This window comes from Streptopelia decaocto (genome assembly GCF_964273445.1).
Source record: "Streptopelia decaocto genome assembly, chromosome: 9".
Classification (NCBI taxonomy): domain Eukaryota; kingdom Metazoa; phylum Chordata; class Aves; order Columbiformes; family Columbidae; genus Streptopelia; species Streptopelia decaocto.
The window spans coordinates 6,769,528-6,787,541 of record NC_138664.1 but is presented as its reverse complement, the minus strand read 5'-3'; the positions used below and the strand labels follow the sequence as shown (position 1 = coordinate 6,787,541).

General features: G+C 45.1%; 1 protein-coding gene across 1 annotated transcript in view; it reads right to left on the bottom strand.

Annotated features, from left to right (window-relative positions):
* Positions 1–17,667, bottom strand: part of SLCO3A1 (solute carrier organic anion transporter family member 3A1) — a 141,826-nt gene extending 124,159 nt beyond the window's left edge. Inside the window, exon 1 of the mRNA XM_082060810.1 lies at positions 17,207–17,667. Within this exon, the coding sequence (XP_081916936.1) occupies positions 17,207–17,377 (171 nt within the window). The 5' untranslated portion in view covers positions 17,378–17,667. The remainder of the gene's footprint in view (positions 1–17,206) is intronic.
* Positions 17,668–18,014: the final 347 nt, after the last annotated feature.

Here is an 18,014-nt window from a genome sequence, read left to right as displayed (position 1 = left end):
AAGCCTTTCTCTGGCATCACACTGAAAACTTTTCTGCCTTTTCTTGTACCCCACTGTGCATCTCCTCCCCACATTCAGCAGTCACAGCATCCTGTGCCACTCGCCACTGCAGGACACAAAGCAAACGTAACTGGGTAACCTTTTTGATGGGTTCCACAGCTACGCCACAAACACAGCAATGCCACATGCTGTCGCGTGCTGCAAACAGAGTAAAGAGCAGTCGGCACCCACAGAAGATATCCTGTTTGGTCAGGAGTTGATACACCCGTGCAAAGCCACAGTTTGTTTCCAAAGAGCTTAGAAAAGGAAAAAAAAAAACAAACAACAAAACAACAACAACAAAAAGTCACGTGCCTCCTGAAGTTAAACAAGTGTATTTTCCACTATTCTAGTGAAACTGGGATTGATACCGATCAAATACACAACAAAAACCTAACCTCTGATCCAGGCAATCATTGCAGCAAACAGCACTGCAATTGTGCGGTCTCTACCTTCCCCATTTGCTGCCTGAGGATCCTGCACGGGACGCAAGGGACTGACCCTCTTTCCCTGCCTCCTCCGAGCATGAAAACTGCCCCATTTAGAGAGACGTGAACAAAAAGATCATCAGAGGTGTTATTTGCAACCAGCCCCCTCACATCCATCACGGAAAGTTCGCGTGAGTCACCGACAGCTCAAAATAGACCCAGGTACAGAGCACCAGGCCACAGCGAACTTCCCAGCAAAACTTAAAAGGCTTTATCTGCTGCTCTGAAACGGATGCGGATCGCAGCTGAGATCTGCATTTTTGTTTTAACCTTTTGAAGCCCAGATCCATGGTGATATTATCACAACCACAGGCTGAGTGTCCACACAAGTCTTCTGCCTCCAAGCCGGCTGTTCAAGATTCACCCCACTGTGTGAAAGCAGCTGATATTTTAGTCTCTGACAAGGTATCTACATAAATACCTCCAGTGCCAGAATCCATTTGTAGCCTACACTTCTCTTTAGTAGCACACATGAAACGAAGCTAGTGGATATTTGAATACTTATTTATTTTTAAATGTTATGTCATTTTCACTGGCATTAAAATAATGCATCATAAGCATGCAAAGAATCACAAACCTCAACACTGTAAGTGCGTTTTTGCTCGCTTTAAAAACTGTAGCACCAAACAGCACTGCCAGCACATTTCAAACCCAGATGATGAAGAATTCCACATGGAATCGGCGTGCACGTTTCAAACCTGGAGGATGAAGAATTCCACGTGGAATCAGCGCGCAGCAGCATTCAGGGGCTCACAGGCAGGAGCGGCCGCTCAGCTCTGTCAAAGCAAACAGCCAAGGGAAAGCAGCAAGAGCATCTTTGACACATTCGGAGACAGATTTCATTTTTTTCCTGTGGCCAGCAAGCCAGCTACAGAGGAATTCGAGCCATATATAACTTAAATGTAGGCTTCTACAACACCAAAGATGCTCTTGGCCATAGAGAGGACTAGCAATAAGATTCATACATCAGCCCAGGACTCTGAACAGGGCGTCACCATCCTGGGTTCACTTCCAGCAGAGGTGATGAAACTCTCATCTCTGGAAGACTCTTACGAGGAAAAAAGCCCCTTCCTATGAACCATCAAAGGACTGGAGAGGCAGGAGCCTGACCTGTCACACTGCACCACACTTCCCCACCTCCCCAAATCAATGCAAGTTTGCTTGTTTATCTAATAAAATATTTCCTAACACAACACTTTCATGCCTGCAGAGAAGGCTTTCTATGATAAAGAAGTCTACTTACTGCAGCAGAAACCATAGTGCAAGCCTGACAGGAAAACCTGTCAGGCAAAGGACTTCATGTTATCTTAATTTACGATCAAGAGCTGAATTCAGGGCTAAAGGTTGCATCCGAGTTATGCCACAGGGCACATCAAGAGGAGAGGCAAAAGCATTCCCAGCTGCCAGGCATGAACCAGGGCAGAAGCGACACTGGCAGGACACTCTAAAGCAGCATTAATAAAAGCTTTGATGGAAGCTGAATTCCATTTTCATGGTTGGAGGACAACGGTGATTATAAAACAGCTATATACTGAGAGAGGACGTTTTCTGACAAGTCCCACTACTTTTCCCCTCATCTGCTCTGGCTCTGCTGATATCTCCACTCCAACCCAGCTGCAAGGATGCCCAGCTACAGAAAACAGGAACGCGGCTTAGGGAGAAGTTAGAGGCATTTCTCATCAACCAGTACATGAAATGCTTTAATTTAGTAAGCCTTGGGAGGAAGGAAGGCATTTAAAAGGGAACCAACAAAACGGCCACATTGTAATATCAACCCACAGCACTTCCTAACGACTCATAAAAGAAATAACAAATTGCTGTCAGCATCTGCGTGTGGAATTAGGGTCTCTCTAGCACCTAACTAGCAACACTCCGAGCTTGTCCCAAAACCACATGAGCTGCTTCGCTTATTCCCATCTCACACTCTACAGCCCACACAAGAGCTGTCCGTGTCATCCTGCTTATTTGCTAAGTAACACCCGCCTACAAAGCTGTTCACAAACTACTCGTTTCTCCTTCCACGTTGTCTCCGTACAAACAGGGTACAAACAGGAGCTGCCAAACTTCCCCTTGAAGAATGAGGCAGGTTGGGAGGGAAGTACAAGGGGGTCTGGGTGTAAACACACAAGTCAGGGCTTGATGGTGATTGTAAATCTACTCCAATTTGAGAACCTGATTATTATCTGAACAGTTCCTGTGTGAAGAACTGGGGGTGGAAGTCAGGAAGGGCAGACTTGTGACATTTGCTTAGTTAAGTTTGGCAGCCCTGAGTGCAACACAAGACATGCAACTTTATATCCCATATAATCTCCCTGTTTTGCCACTTCTCTAAAGCAGAAAGCCATTTTCCTCCTGAATAGAAGGTGATTTAGGGGTATCTTTTAAAATAACACACACAACACGGGGAATAAAAAAGTTCTTACAGTTAAAGGAAAATTAAATGGGAGATCTGGCTAGAATTCACAGACTTGTCAGAATCTCACTTGTTTCAACATATTCTCTGTAAAATGGAGATACAGGCAATGGGATGTCCCACCAGATGATGGGAGCTCTGTTCCTTGGGATTCACTGTGAAATAAGCCATCAAAAAGCCAATGAACAAACACACGTGCTGAGGCTGTACACAGCTGAATTTCACCTGTGTTTGCAGGATTAACAATAACCCGTGTAACAGACAGGAACCCAACAGCAGCTGATGGGGTCCCCTCACTGTAGCATCACCAGACACTGCAAAAATTCAATGAATACATGCAAAGAGAAGAGAAGTCACCACCTCTTCCACTTACATACTGGAGGTCAATGTGAGCAAAAGCACAAGATGAGAGGTTCCCATGGAGGACCACTACATATTTGTGAAACCAAGCAAGACCTCTGAGATCTCAAAGTGGCCCATGCAGCCCCTGAGCTTGGGTTTCTCAAACTGGGAGATGACACTAGTGGACCTGTGATGAGAACAGGGATGAGCCCAGTCCAGCTTGCATGGGGGAAGCTGGAAAACTGGCACCTGCATTAACTGATTTGACTGGTGGAAGGATCATTCTTCATTCAGTCTCACTACCTGCTACGCTAGATCTTTTGTCTTCTTTAACCCACTTATGGTTTCCTTATGGTTCCATGCCCATTTTCTTTCTGTGGCACATAGCCTATGCAACTGTTTCAAATCCCATGTTTTCATCTCCTTCCACAGCTCTTCACTCATCCTTTGCAGACAGCTTCTACATGAAGTTCACGCACTTTATACACAGCTTCTCCTCAATTCCCACCTCCCCAAGGTACCAATTACAACACAGTTTATTAGCCAGGCACATAACATTTAGACTCTGAATGTGGCATGCTTTAAACAAAGCTAGACACCACTGAAACAGTCCACTCAAGTCATTAACAGGGAAGGAGATTTTTCAAAAGCACTTACGTGGCTTAGGAACATGAGTCTCATTTTCAAAGAGACACTTAAAGTCATTTTTGTCAATGACAGTACAGCTCAGAAAGGATCTTTAAAAAATAATACCCTTGGGCTCTTTTAAAATCCATCACTACCAAAGAGCAAGTAAAGCAGCCCTGAGTGGTCTTTTCCTGTGAAGACTCAAAAATCAGCGGGCTGGATGCATCAAACCTGTGGTTTCAGGCAGGTGTGAAGGAAGCAGAGATGTCATTCAGCTGGCAACAAGGCTGCATCATAGCCCAGGGTGAAGGGAGAACCCTCCCAGATAAACCACAGGTAGGATGAACACAAAGTTAAGTAGCCGATGGTCACCTGGTTCAGGGTCCAAGCCAGAGTGCCTTTTTCATTCCAGTTACCATCACTGCAGCAGCTGAGTGCTCATCATTCCAGATGCCCATGAAGCCAGACAACACTATAGCTAGCACATTTGCTGATAGCGAGAAAAAGCCCAAAGAAAGCCTGGGGAAGTCCATGACAAAGCCAGGAAACAAGCTCAAACACCCCTGGTCTGCATCTTCACTAGAAAATACAAATAGTAGTTGTTCCTCAGCCAAAAAGCATCACCCCATGGGTAAAGCTGTCCTCTCCCAAGTCTGCCACATGTCACATTGTCCAAACACGAACGAAAACAGATTTCTCTGGGCACAAACATTAGTCTTGACTGATGAAGGGAGTCACTTTGGACATAACAGCTCTTGACTGCCAGCTGCAAAGTAAGAGCCTGGCTTGAAAACATTACTCACATGTGGCAGGAATGTTCCTCTGTCCCTGCCAAGATGCCACCATCAACAGACTCTGCCCAGCCAGTCCTGGCTCAGAGGAAACAAGTCTCTGTTCCCCCATCATTTAATCTCTCACTTGCAAGAGCAGCGGGGCCGACGGAAAGGGCAGGGAAACACACAGTGACATAGGCTCCTGGAAACACTCCATGAATTTAATTTTTTTGTGATGCTGTCTGGATACCAAGAGTTGTGAGTGTAATCGGGATGCTGAGAATCAAATTGAAAGTGTCTGAATCTATACACTGTGCACCATGGGGGACAAATAAAGGAGAAAGCAAAGGTCATTTTAGTTTCAGCTTGCATTTCCAGCGTAGCAGAGTTGTGTGCATCTCTTAAAGATGCCATACATTGAAGCCTCAGTGTGATGTCTAACAGAAATCAACAATGTTTTGGTCAAATTCAACACTGGAGTAAACAAATTCAACATTGGAGAACCAGACACACTCCATTCATGCCAAAAAGCACTGTTAGCTAAACCAGAAGACCCCACTTCACCACAGGCCATTTGCAGAACATTCTTGTTCATTTTGGCCAACCACCCCCACCAAACAGCAATGCCATCTCAGAAGTCATTTTGAAGATGGGGACACAGAAGTATTGAGCTGGGATGTTACAAGAGAGCCTGGGAAAAATGTTCCAGTCATGAGACCATACAACCTTATACTGATTCTCAGACTCACTATGGCTTACAGAAGAAAGAAACCCAATTCAATGAAGCCATATAGTGACTATTTGCTGCAGCCCCACTTGAAGGACTCTCTTCATATGTAAAAGGAGCTCCCCAAGAAGTTAAATTTTGCCCTCCTTCATCTATCCCAGACTCTCCCTCCCTTGACTCAAAATCCCAATTAAGCAGAGCCCTCAACTGGTTTCAGGCTCTGACCCTTAAGAAATAAGTTTTGTGTCCTGGATGAAAATAAGCCAGTTTCTCCTGCCAGCAACCTCCCATCCCAGCAATGCAGTGAAAGCAGAGAGAACTTTGCATCCAGATTTACCTCTGAGTTGCTACCCTGCTAACCAGCTGCTCACTGGATACCTGCCCACAACAAAGAGGCAGCATATTAACATGGGAGCATCTTGAAAACTCAGATAACAACAAGGAACCCTGGGCACTGTTTAGAGATATAATTCAAAAGTTTGCTGTTTGAAAATGGCACAGAACCGATTCTAGAGGCTGCATCCAATATTTCCCCAGAGTCATTATAAACAACTACAGTAATTCAATAGGGATCTATTTAAATAAGAAGGCAAAATAAAAAAATCTGGCAAGAAGCTTGTCCAGCATTGAATTAAGCTGAATGATTCAAATCAATAAGTGCCATCTCAGTTATGAGAGGCTACACCATAAACCCCAAATGCTTCCACGGGACACAGCAGGAAGGAATTTGAAACTTCTGCCTTCTTGGTCAGGGCTAGCACTGAGATTAAGAGCAACACAGCAGCCCTGACACATCCTAATCCACAGAAAACACTGGACTTCTGTATAGGGCCAGCATTTGAGAAAGCTTGTACAGTTGCGCCAAATGACACAGCAAACCCACAAAGCTGTGCCTCTAGCACATGGTCTGCTTCTGTGGCTTAACTTCAATAGCCACTGAATAACTCCCAAGCTGTTTTTGGAATCCATTCATTCACAGAGATTTGTTAATGCAGAAGTGGCCTCGATTGAGCAAATAAACTCTTGGAAGCAAATTGTTTATCTAGCTCCATGGAATGCTTGAAATCTTCCCTTTTCAGCCTTTGTTTTCAAATTCTTTAAAGTTGGTAGGTTTGAATCCCAAAGACTATGGGAAAGCTCTTGAGTAACCCCAAGCCAGCTCCATTTTTTTTTAAATAGTATTAAATATCACAGGTTATAGATAGAGAATAAACAAAAAACAAAATCCAACCTTAGACTAGCATCATAGCACTGCAACCCAAAGGCTCAAGCTAGCCCTGTGGCTTTTAATACCACCTTTCAATATCAGAAATACAAACTTGGGGCCAAAGCAGCCCTCTTTGGACCAAAACCAAGATCACAAGACGCAGCAGGTTCCTGCAGGAACACAAGTGAACTCAGTGGGCATTCGTTGCACTGAGCACCTCGGATAAGACCGACCACAGGATCACCCAAACCATCTGACATCACAAAACTAACATCAGCACCCTTCACAAACAAGCACCCATAGACAAGGCGTCTCTTCAACTGAAGCTCCTGTCCCTCCACCAGCAGCTGCGCTGACTTCAGACATAAGGACCTGCATTATAAAGAGCCATAGGCAGCAGGAAACAAAGTGTGCATCTCATGCAGGGGCTGAAAGGCCCATTGTAGTTAATTGCTCTCAGCCCTGTACGTTGGACAAGACAAAAACAAAAACCACAGTTTTCTTTTGCTGGTAAGCCCTAAAAAAGCTGCCCACTATTTCTCATAAAGGGCCTATATGTCCAGCGCTTTCTCTGCCCATCACACAAACCACAGCACTTAGCCAAAGCTATGAGGAAGGTTAATCCCCACAATAATCAAATTTTACAGGCAACGCCTGCAGGACAGAAGGAATATCACCATGTTTTAGTCACACAGACACGTGTTTCTCCTTGGGTTGAACCTGCTTGTTGCCCAGCAGCAAACCACAAAAAAACACCACTGACCACCAAGTGCGGAGAGGACCCAAGCACGGGAAAACCATTTACCCAATGCCAGCCAACATTTCTGCAAAGAGCACATCGGTGCTCAACCATGATTAACACTTCACTTTAGCTTGGGGGTGAGGGCAGATGCTCTCCCAGCAGAGAGCATCCAATGGAGACATTCCCAGTGAGCCTGGGAAGAAGGGGTGGGATGGGGGGAAGGCGGTGTTTTCATTTTTGCCTTTGTTTTAAACATCCAAATCTATTTTAATTGGCATTAAAAATTAAATTTCCCCAGGTCAAGTCTGTTTTGCCCCTGACAGTAATTGCAGGTCTTTATATCTCAACCCACAAGCTTTTCCATCTCGCTTTCTGCTCCCACCTTATTGAGGAGGGGAGTGAGAGAGCAGCTGGATGCAGTCCAAGGTTAACCCCACCATAACACCTTACAAAGCAAGATGGATACTCTTTAAAAGAGAAAAGTTAAAGCTTTAAGAAAAACTTGGCAAAAATAGCTTTACTCAACCACAGCAATTACAGCTTTTCCTGGAGCTCAGAGGAACGACCAGAACCAAGCTGTAAGACTGAAAAACTGGATACCTAAACTGAAGTTTTTCCTCTCTAAAAATCAAGACCTCGGTACATATTGTTATTTTTCCCTTGTTTCCTAGTTACAGGGAAAGAAAGGATCAACCCTCTAATTTGGCATCTCAGTCCATCAGGCAACACCCAAGCCACATCAGGAAGAGAAGTAAGCATGTTTCCAGCAGATGAAAGTCATCAGCAGGGCAAAGAAGCAGCAGGACAATACTGGGGGCATTTCTTGTTCAAATTTTTCAAAATAATTTTCACTTCATCAGTATTTCTAGTTTCTCTTTTGGAAGCTCCAAATGTTGTCCCTCATCTCCATTGACATTTTTCAATATAGACATGCATCTGGTATTATTCAAAGGTGAAGGGGATTTGTCCTGCTACTTCATCAAGCAAGGCACATGCTGATCTATTCTATGGTTCTGTGGTCTTCCTGCAGCCAAAGCATGAAGTTTGGCCCACAGTCCAGCATCATAACACCCCCAACCAACCCTCTGGTCTACTGATAATGATGTGCCCACCTACGTCTGCACGAAGCCAAGGAGAGAAGTAGAAAGAGGTAGCAGCTATTTCACATCCTCCTTTTCAGAAATAAAAAACAAGAAGCCCAAAACGACCTTCTTGCAGCCCTTCCTGTTGAAGTTCTAATGCAGAAAACAAAAACCAGTCATTTTTTAACAAGATGAGTTGCAACCCTATGAAGTTGTGGTGTTTTCTCTCTCCCCGTTATCCCTTTGGAGAAATAAAGGGACGAAGCACATGTGAAACTACAGAAAACTCAGAATTCTGTCCTGATATGGCAAATATACTCATCACTGCTGAGCTCTGCCCATCCTGCATTTGAGTGTAGGTGTTCCCTGCCAGCTGAAAGCATGCGAAGCTCCACTTAATGCAGGTTCCAAGGAAAAATACTTACTTTTCACCTTACATACATCTGTAGAATAATCCATTTGTTTTAGGAACATAGAGGGCACCACTACATGACACCTTGAGCGCAAAGCAATTCCAAATCTTGTCATTCAATCCCTCAGGCATTAAACTGTTAATTATCGCCTTAAAATACACACATACAACATACACTTCAAGACTGTTTCTTATATACTGACCCGAAACCAATGCAGATTTCAGTTCAGCCAAAAAATCTAATTTTTAGTGGGGGAAAAAAATATACCACTATACATTTTTAGAAATGAAGAGTGCAAAATTTCTGAAAGGTTTCTGCATTCTTGCACACCCATGCCCCACAATTCTTCCCAAACAACCAAGCATTCTTTTAGTCTCTTTTTGACAGAGTTCGTAGTTGCCTTTTTATTAGAAAAACAAACAAACAAAACACTAGAGAAAATGTTGGATTCAGATGCAAACATCAAAGCATTCAAAAAAAACCCAACCAAACAAAAAAACCCAAACCACCACCAACTTGAAAGCAAATTTGACACAGTTGCTTCAGAAACCATAAAGTGGAGTGAGTCACGAAGACCTCAAAACAACTGAATTATCTGTGTTCCTTCAAACATTTCACTGTCATTTTATGGATCACCATAAAACTGAATTTTAGGCTTTTTCCCATTTCCAGTAAACTAAGACATTATGAATTATACAGGTGAACAGCATGGTAAGCGTTTTGAAAGGACATTTTAATATTAAAAATAAGACAATTCCAGCAATCCTTGCCCAGAAAACAGATTACGTAGCATGGAAATCAACTTTTGTGTTCCCACACCTGCCATCACAGCTACTTATCTAAAAGTCAGTGGGGCTGCAAACATGCAGAAGTCATCCAAGAGATAGCTGGAGTCACCAAAAAGATTAAGAAGTTAAAAAAAATCACAGAGACATTAACTGGCTGCTTGGTGAGAGGAATGGATACTATGAAGGGGGAAGCAACAGAAAGGAAAAACAAACTCCAAACCACGGCAAGTTGTTTTTCTTCTTCTTGAACCATGGAAAATAAATAACAATGACGACAAATATTCAAACAAATGTGAAATAAATATTTTGCTTTTATGCTGCAAGCGGTCATCTAAAATTACTGTGTTCAGGCACTGCTGCGATACCAGCCCCAGCAAGAGATCTGCAGCTTCAACACAACAGACACCGTGCAACAGCAGGATGAAACCTGCCCCCTCACTTCAGTAAGAAATATTTGGGTATCAAAATGCAGAAGCACATCATATTCAGAATAAGGCTGAAAAACAGAAAGGTGCTAACTGGAGAGCTTAAAAAAAAATCTTATTTTAGTTATGACATCTTTCCTAGATTTGCTAAGTGAGGAGGGGCAGATCCAGTCATACCTGTGCTGTACATCATCCTACATGATTACACCTGCATCCCCACTTAAAATGGAAAAAGGAACGGTTCCTTTTCCCCATGCTTTGCTCCATCCACTCAAACTGAAACATCTTGGATGCAAGGATCATCTCTCTAAACATTACCAAATCCTCCTCAGCAACGAGTCCTCCAAACACCGATGGAAGAACTGCCAGACACTCCGGGAACTCCCTGAGCAGCTTGCTATCGCTATTGATTGCATCCATAGCATATGAAGAGTGGCAGCGTGAAATCTCTACTCAGTGGAGCAGGCGATACTATTTGCATTGCAGTATGTATGTACAAAGAGTCAGAGTCTAGTGGTTGCTCCAAGGTGACCTGGAGACGGGACCTCTTGGGGTTCTAGTCCTGGTTTTGCTGCAGAATTATAATGAAACCTTGTAAATCAAAATCAGCGGCCCATTTTTCTATGCAATAGGAAAAATTAATTCTTCTGAACTTCACTGGAGCACTTAAAGGAGTTACTATACAAAATATTAGCATGCGTTTATTTAAACCTCCTTGGATGATGCTTAAAATATATCACTTGCAGCTTCATCTGGTGTTGATCAGAAGACAAAGCTACACTGATTCATCCAAGCTGCGACCTCACCCACGAAATAGTATGCCATTGTTTAATCTTGCTACCGCGAAGGAATAACTAGAGACCAAGGAGCGTACAGTAAGGAAACATTTTGGGTTATTATACACAGAGGACAAATTCTTCTTGACGAATTGCAGAATAACTCTTTTGCAGTGATAAATTCACACTGCTGTAGCAGAACAGAAGCTGGCTTTTGGTTCTTTACAATATCCTGAAAGTCAGGGAAAAGAAAGCCCATGCAACTGAGGAGACAGTCCTTTACTGGAGCATTTGCTCTCCCTTGCAGAGAAGGAGAGGGACAGTTCTCTCTGGGACAGCAGCTATGCTACAATTTAGAGTCATGCTGCAACAGTTCCTAAGGAAGCACACCACAGACCTTCAAACCAAGGCATTCTCTGATGTAGTTCAAGATCCCTCTAAACCTCAGCAGCATTAGTCCTGCAGACAGTTAAAACTCGCAGAGCTCGTTGTGACACAGGCACACAGCAAATGCTAAAGGGATTTTGGAAGCGAAGGCCGGCCAAAATAAATGAGACCCTGGTTTTATGAGGGATCATAACATTTCTAACAGGCTGCTCTTTCTTTCAGGGCTTGCAAGGGAAAAGGAAGAACGGCCAAACTTTCCACTGAAAATAATCAAAAAATTGAACACTAAAATCGATTAGTCCACACTCTTATACATCAAGTGCATTTTGTCTTTAAATGCATTTAAACAAGAAGGCATCAGATCGTAAGTTTCGGTTTTCTTTGCAAATTGCACATAATATAACATGTAAGAGATAAACATGTCATTATCTCTACACCTTTTCATCTGTTAGTATTAGACAAAAGAAAACTTTAAACCAAGGCATAAATGTCAGTTACTCACAAGTCTTCCAGGTATTAAAAATAAACCAAACTTACATCTGGATCAGAATTAGTTTCTACTAATTCGTATAAAGCTTCTACGTTAATGAGTCAATGGCACACTCCTGCCCCAAGCCCCACAGGAGGCTGAAGGCATCAAAACCCAGAGCTGGATCTTGTTTCTCCTACACCCTGCAGTTAGAGACCCAAAAAAACCATCAAAAGGCTTCTCAGAGAAGAAATATGAATGCAGTCAAAAGATCTAGTTTAGAATAACTTTCCACACAACTCAGCTGCAAAACAGACAATATTCTCTAATGGGAAAGGCATACTAGAAACAACTTTCCAGAAATAACATTGCTAGCAAAGATATATTAAGGGAAAATGAACTGTAAGCAATAACCAGCCAATGCTTGGCAATCTTCATCCTCACTAAAACATTTATTTTCACTCCATGCTTTTTTTTTTTCCCCTTAAATACCCCAGTGACAAATAAATTATGAGCATTACAGCTAATTTATTACTCAGCACTGCTGAGGATGGAAAGAAAAAAAAAAAAAAGGACAGCAGTATTTTAAAGCTGATTCTTATTCTAGGAAAATAAATACTTTAATAAAAACAATAATAAATTCAATGGGAAATACTGTTCTTGCAGCTAAGTCATTAGACTGAAGCACCTGAAAATGGAATTCCTTGCTCTACCAGGCTCTTCCTCTGCCCACGCCTGAGCCATCTGGGTTTTATTGCTGTTAATCAAGCAAAAGGCTTTATCAATAGCTTCAGCAACAGAATCAAGCTCTTAATCCCTGCCTCAGTTTCCCCACCTGTGACATTTCTCCCAGCCAGTCTACTCAGATTGCAAACACTCAATAACAAATTCTATTGTACAGCACCAAGCACAACTGAAGGCTTTGAAGCTTTCCAGTACTCCTATATTAAAATTGTCTTTATTGACATCCACCATACAGACATCTCCACTGACTTCAAGAAGGGTTTGACCACGTCCCTACAAGAGGAGACAACTGCTTTCTGTAACAGGAAAACAGTATTGTATTTGCCTCATTTAACATAGGAGGGGAAAGGGTCGCACACCAAAGCAACTTAAACACAAGCCAAATTCTGCTCTTAATCCCTCAGTTCCCTGGTGTCCGTCTAACAAAACCTCTATTTGTGTTTGTTCCAGCAGAAACCCTTTGATGATTAACTTTTGTATTTATCTCTGATAATTACTTTTTCCTGAAAATTGAATGTTACAGTTTTCATTAATATCCCAAACCCAAATAGCAATAAAAACTGAACAGAAGGAACCTGGTCAGAGACCACTTACACACATACAATCTCACCTGGATTTACACAGAACTATTTTTACTGCAGATGAGTTAAGAGAGCTTTTGCAAGCTGCAGTCAAACACTGCTGCATGGGCGAAGCTCTAGCTGGGAAGTTAAGCCTGGCTCAAAAGTTTTCATTCAGCAAAACAAGAAGCAATTTGGCATTCATTCCCATGCAAACACCAATGTACCTTCCTTGAGACGGACCAATTCTTTTCCTTTCCATCTCATGCTCAGGCCAGTCATCCTCTATCACTGGATAAAACACATCAATAGCTGCATTCAAAGCTGCAGCAGAGACATCTCAGTAAAGCTCTGTATAAACAGCTATCCCGAGCACACCAAAAAACTGTTTCTCAACACGCTTCCCATATGCATGCCCTTTATCTAAAGAAGCCCGTGACTTTGGCAGATGTTGGATGCTCGCAACTAGGTCAGTTTGAAGCGGAGCGAGCTGAGGCTAAAGGCTAGGGAGAGAAAATAATTAAATTGTGCTCCTGCTCCACAAACTATGGCTGTCAAACCCAGAGCTCTTCGCCTTCTGCTAAAGCAATGATTTCACCACTGGCGAAGCAAAAGATTTGACTGGCAGGGTGACGAAAAGCCTCAGCGATAAACCATCAGGAGCACTTGGAACGTTACTACCAGTTAAAATATTTCAAAATATAATGCATGTAGGAACTTGGGAGGGGGGGACACAGGGATGGAAGTGTTGCCAAGGTATGTGAATCAGCCTTATCGAAATCCTCATCGCTGCACGGCCGGCATGACTGATCACACTGCTGCATTCGCCTGAGAGGCACAAGGCTCCGGCTGGAAAACACAGGTTGCAGCCTTTCTTCCCTCCCGGTGCCATCTGCACCAGTAGCGCTCGGCTCTTTAATCCACGGACCCACACTGCAGGAGAGCAACCGGGGGTGGAAATCATCTGGGCTTTTAAAAGTTGCTGCGAAATCCCTGAGTAACTTCTGCAGCAGGAACGCCTGCAGACTACAAGCAGCATTTTCCCCGCTGCCACTGCAGTTGCTGGGAAATTCAAGTTTCCAAAAGCACGCAGGAGTAATTAGATAAAGCCAAATAAATGCATACACAAAACCTTACAGGAATATGCAAATAATAGGGTGTATTCAGCAGCCCCAGAAATGAAGGCAGCAGCACAGACTCGCATTTGCATAAACTATGCAGGATATGGCACCAAGTCATTTTGGAACATGTGCGTTTTGCAAACAAAATTGACAAATATTTTGGAACACGACATTGATCAAATACTCCCTAAAATTTCACATGAAGAACCTCAGAGACACGGGACTAATTAACCATAAACCTTCACTGTTGGAATCCTGGGGTATTTTCACTGCTGAGCTCTGTGGGAAAAGAATTGGACTTTATAGATTTTATCAGCATTTATTATTTATAAAGTCCTCTTGGCAAGCACAATGTCTTATGAACAAATAAACGTGAATGATCTGTGCTTCAAAACCACATAATGAATGAATTAATGTCTACTTTGTACATACATTCAAGTGGGTGCCACTAGTTTATTGTGCAGAGAACATGGAAAAAAGAAGTTTTTACATATCTAAAAAGAAGTAGCAATATTCACTTTTAAATGTACTGACATGAAAGCCAAGGCCAATCAAAATGGAACTGTTCAACCACTCCTAAGCAGCCAAGCCCTTGCCTTGTTTTCTTAATAAGCTGAGTTTTTACCCTCAAAGTCTCCCTGTGCAGCACAAGACAGATCAAAACTGAGGAAACCAACTTGTCACCGTATAAGGCAAATGTCTCTTCCTGAGTTACAAATAACCAGGAAAAGTCGCACATGTGGCCAAGCAAAGCAGAAGCATGACCACAGTACGCAGCTCACTGCTGAGAGGCTAAAATTAGCAGTTTATTCAACTGCCCAGAACTACACGCTGTGTCTGTCCTGTGCAGCATCTCCCTATTTGTCTTTCTGTTTGCTCTCCGCTTTGTCACACCCGCTAATTTGTCCCTTGGGGAGCAGCCCGGCACTCCACTGCTGAGCCCAACAGCCCCTGCTCGTCCCAGGAGCCCGAGTAAATGAATATCCACCTGCAGTTACACCTGGGCAACTCTGCAGTGTCTCCACTGATTTCACCCCAAGACAGCACCTGAGAACCACACCTGGCCCCACAGGACACTTGCTCTGCAGAAATGATCAGGTCCTCCACACTTCCCACTGAGCATCTTTCCTGCTCCTGCTCTCGCTCCCCCACGACACCTGTAAGTGCAGCGCTCGTTCAGATTCACTCTAAGCACAGATTTATCCTCCAAAGATAATTCCACATTTGCATCTGTTCATTGTATGAAGAGCTGCGTGGTATTTGCAATGATGGAAGATAAATTATACAGCGAACGGAGGAACACTTGCCCAGTGCAGCTGGGCCACCGCTTATGCATGCTAGGGATTGTTTTGAGTTTAGTTTCCTTTTTTTCTCCCCCCCACTGGCCAGTTGTCTGTTACTGTTTGTGGATCTGGCTGGTCATGGGGACACAATGTCAGGCTGGTCAGGATACAGTCCTGGAGAATGAGAGAGGACAAAGACAGCAGCACCTCGGTCAAGTTAATCCCTCCGGGGAGGGAGGCAGGACTCCAGGAACGGTGATGACAGCAGGGATTTCCATCCGGTGGGGCTGGGGTGCATGAGGGAAGGTAGGCGCAGTCCGGAGCATGCCGCAAGAGTGGGGGAAAACAGGAAAAGAAAAGCTAAATTGGCAAGGAGAGAGTGATGCAAAGGAGTTAGAGGAAAATGCCATGTGAGGGACTATTACTGCTGATCCAATGCTCAGATGCTGTAGCGAACTGTGCCAGTACAGAGTCCTGTAGCAGATCTATGCATTTCCAGCACACTGGTGCCCACTGGGTGACATCACCTCAGTGGGCTCTTCCTTGGCCATTACTTTGACGGAAGATTATCCCACATTCATTCATGCTGACGGCTCATTTTGCAAGTAACTCATTAGAAGCAACATATTTACTTACTAAGGTGTTACTCACATAAAAGACGCATGTGCCTGTCTGGCTTCTCCAAATTAAGTGATATCCACCTACATTCACACAGGGTATAGAATTCCTGATTTTCTCTCAACAGATGTGATGTAGTTGCCTTTGCAATTAAAATACGTTCCAAACTAAACTTATGTGTTTTATTATCTGGAGTTGACTGCTAATTTCCATTTCATATTAGCAGGGAATATTAACCACGGTTAGTTTAGCCACGTACCTTGAAAAATTATAGATCACGTTCAGTACAAATTTGCATAAGCAGTTTAAGCATGAGAAGCAGCGTTAAATACTCAATAAAAGTACCACATGTGTTACTGTATAACATATTACGTGTATGGCCTCAAAAAGCCTCAGAGATTATGAATACATTTCTTTTCCATGGAAACTATAATTCTCAAATCCAGCATGCTATTTTGAGAAATTTAAATCAACTATACACTTACATCTGCTGGAAGAGGACTTGATTTTCACAGGCTGCCTCTCTCTCAGTGTGTACTCAAAGGCACAAGAACTGCCGTATGGACATCTTTCCAACTCTTCTACTACAGTTCTGCCTCTGACACCAGATCTCACTATGCAGATTCAGTGCAAAGTCTTATTTTGACTGTTCTCTACCTAACACCAAGACTTACGGGGCTGGTGTACTTAACACCACTGCATCACTTCAAGAGGACGAGGAAAATTAGTAAACGCAGGAGGCATGAAGTAAATGCCCCACCAGATTTTCTTGTTGTTTATTCGGTATAAACTGGAAAGGCTGGCACTTGATCCGAGTTACCGGCCAGCTCGGCATCCAGCAGCAGTGACGCGCCAGCCCGCATGCACGGCCGGGCAGCGGCGTTTCGGGAGTCCGGGGGACCGGCTGCCCAAGTTACCGCCGCACACGCCAGAGAGACGGCAGAAGGGAAACCCCTCCGCACTGCTGAGTCATTTAAGCCCTGAAACACCGGGCTGGTGTCAAACCCACCCGGGGAGGGTACGGGGGCTGCCCCCCGAGCTGCCCCGGCCACGGGGAAACTTCCACTTGTGCCAGCGCATCCCCCGCTCCGCGCCCCCCGCCCGGCAGCGGCCGCCGGCCGAGCCCCGCCGCGCCGGCTCGGCAGGTAACGCCGGGGGGCTGCGGGCCGGTCCGCCACTCACCAGGTAGGCTCCCACCGTGCCCTGGGCCAGCATCAGGGCGCACTCGGACACCAGGAAGAGCTGGATGCTGGAGAAGCAGGACACCTTCCTCCGCCGCCTCCGCTGCCGCGGCGCGCCGGCCCCCGGGAGCTCGCCGCCGCCGCCGCTCGCCGAGCCCCGCTTCCCCGGCATCCTCCCGGGCACCGCCGCCGCGGGATGGCGGGCCCCGCGGCTGCTCCGCGCCTTCCTCCTCCTCGGGGTGCCAATCACAGCGGCAGCCCACGGCGGCTGCCTCTCCGCCCGCGGGCTGCTGCCATGGCCAGCTCGCCGCCGCCTCCTCTCGTCTCTCCTCCCCTCGCCCCGCCGCGCTCCCTCTCTCCGCCAGCTCCGCGCAGGCCGGATCCGCGCCCCCGCCGGCGAGGGGCGGGGGAAAGCGCGGGGCTGGCGCCGGCGGAGGCTCCGCGGCGGGCGGGGCGGTCCCGTCCCAGGGTGCGCGAGGCTGCCCGGCGGTTCTTAGCGCCGCGGGAGGGGGCGGCCGCTGCAATACCCACCGCAACTGCCCCCCCGTGGGACGCAGTTCTGAGCGGAGAGCGCTCCCGCACGGGGCTGGAAGTTTCTCACGCAGGGTGATGTCCCCAAATGAGCCTGGCTCGCATCTAATTCTTAAGTCCCCCCGCTTGGGTGCCCTAATTTCGTACTGCTGCAACTGCTCCCTTTTAAAGGGCAAATGTAAGAATTGCACGTTCAGAAAAATCAAACGGCAGGAGGTGTCGTGCGTTGCCGCTGCCAGGTGGGTGAGCTTTAGCTCTCGGCCCCCTGCTCCATGTCC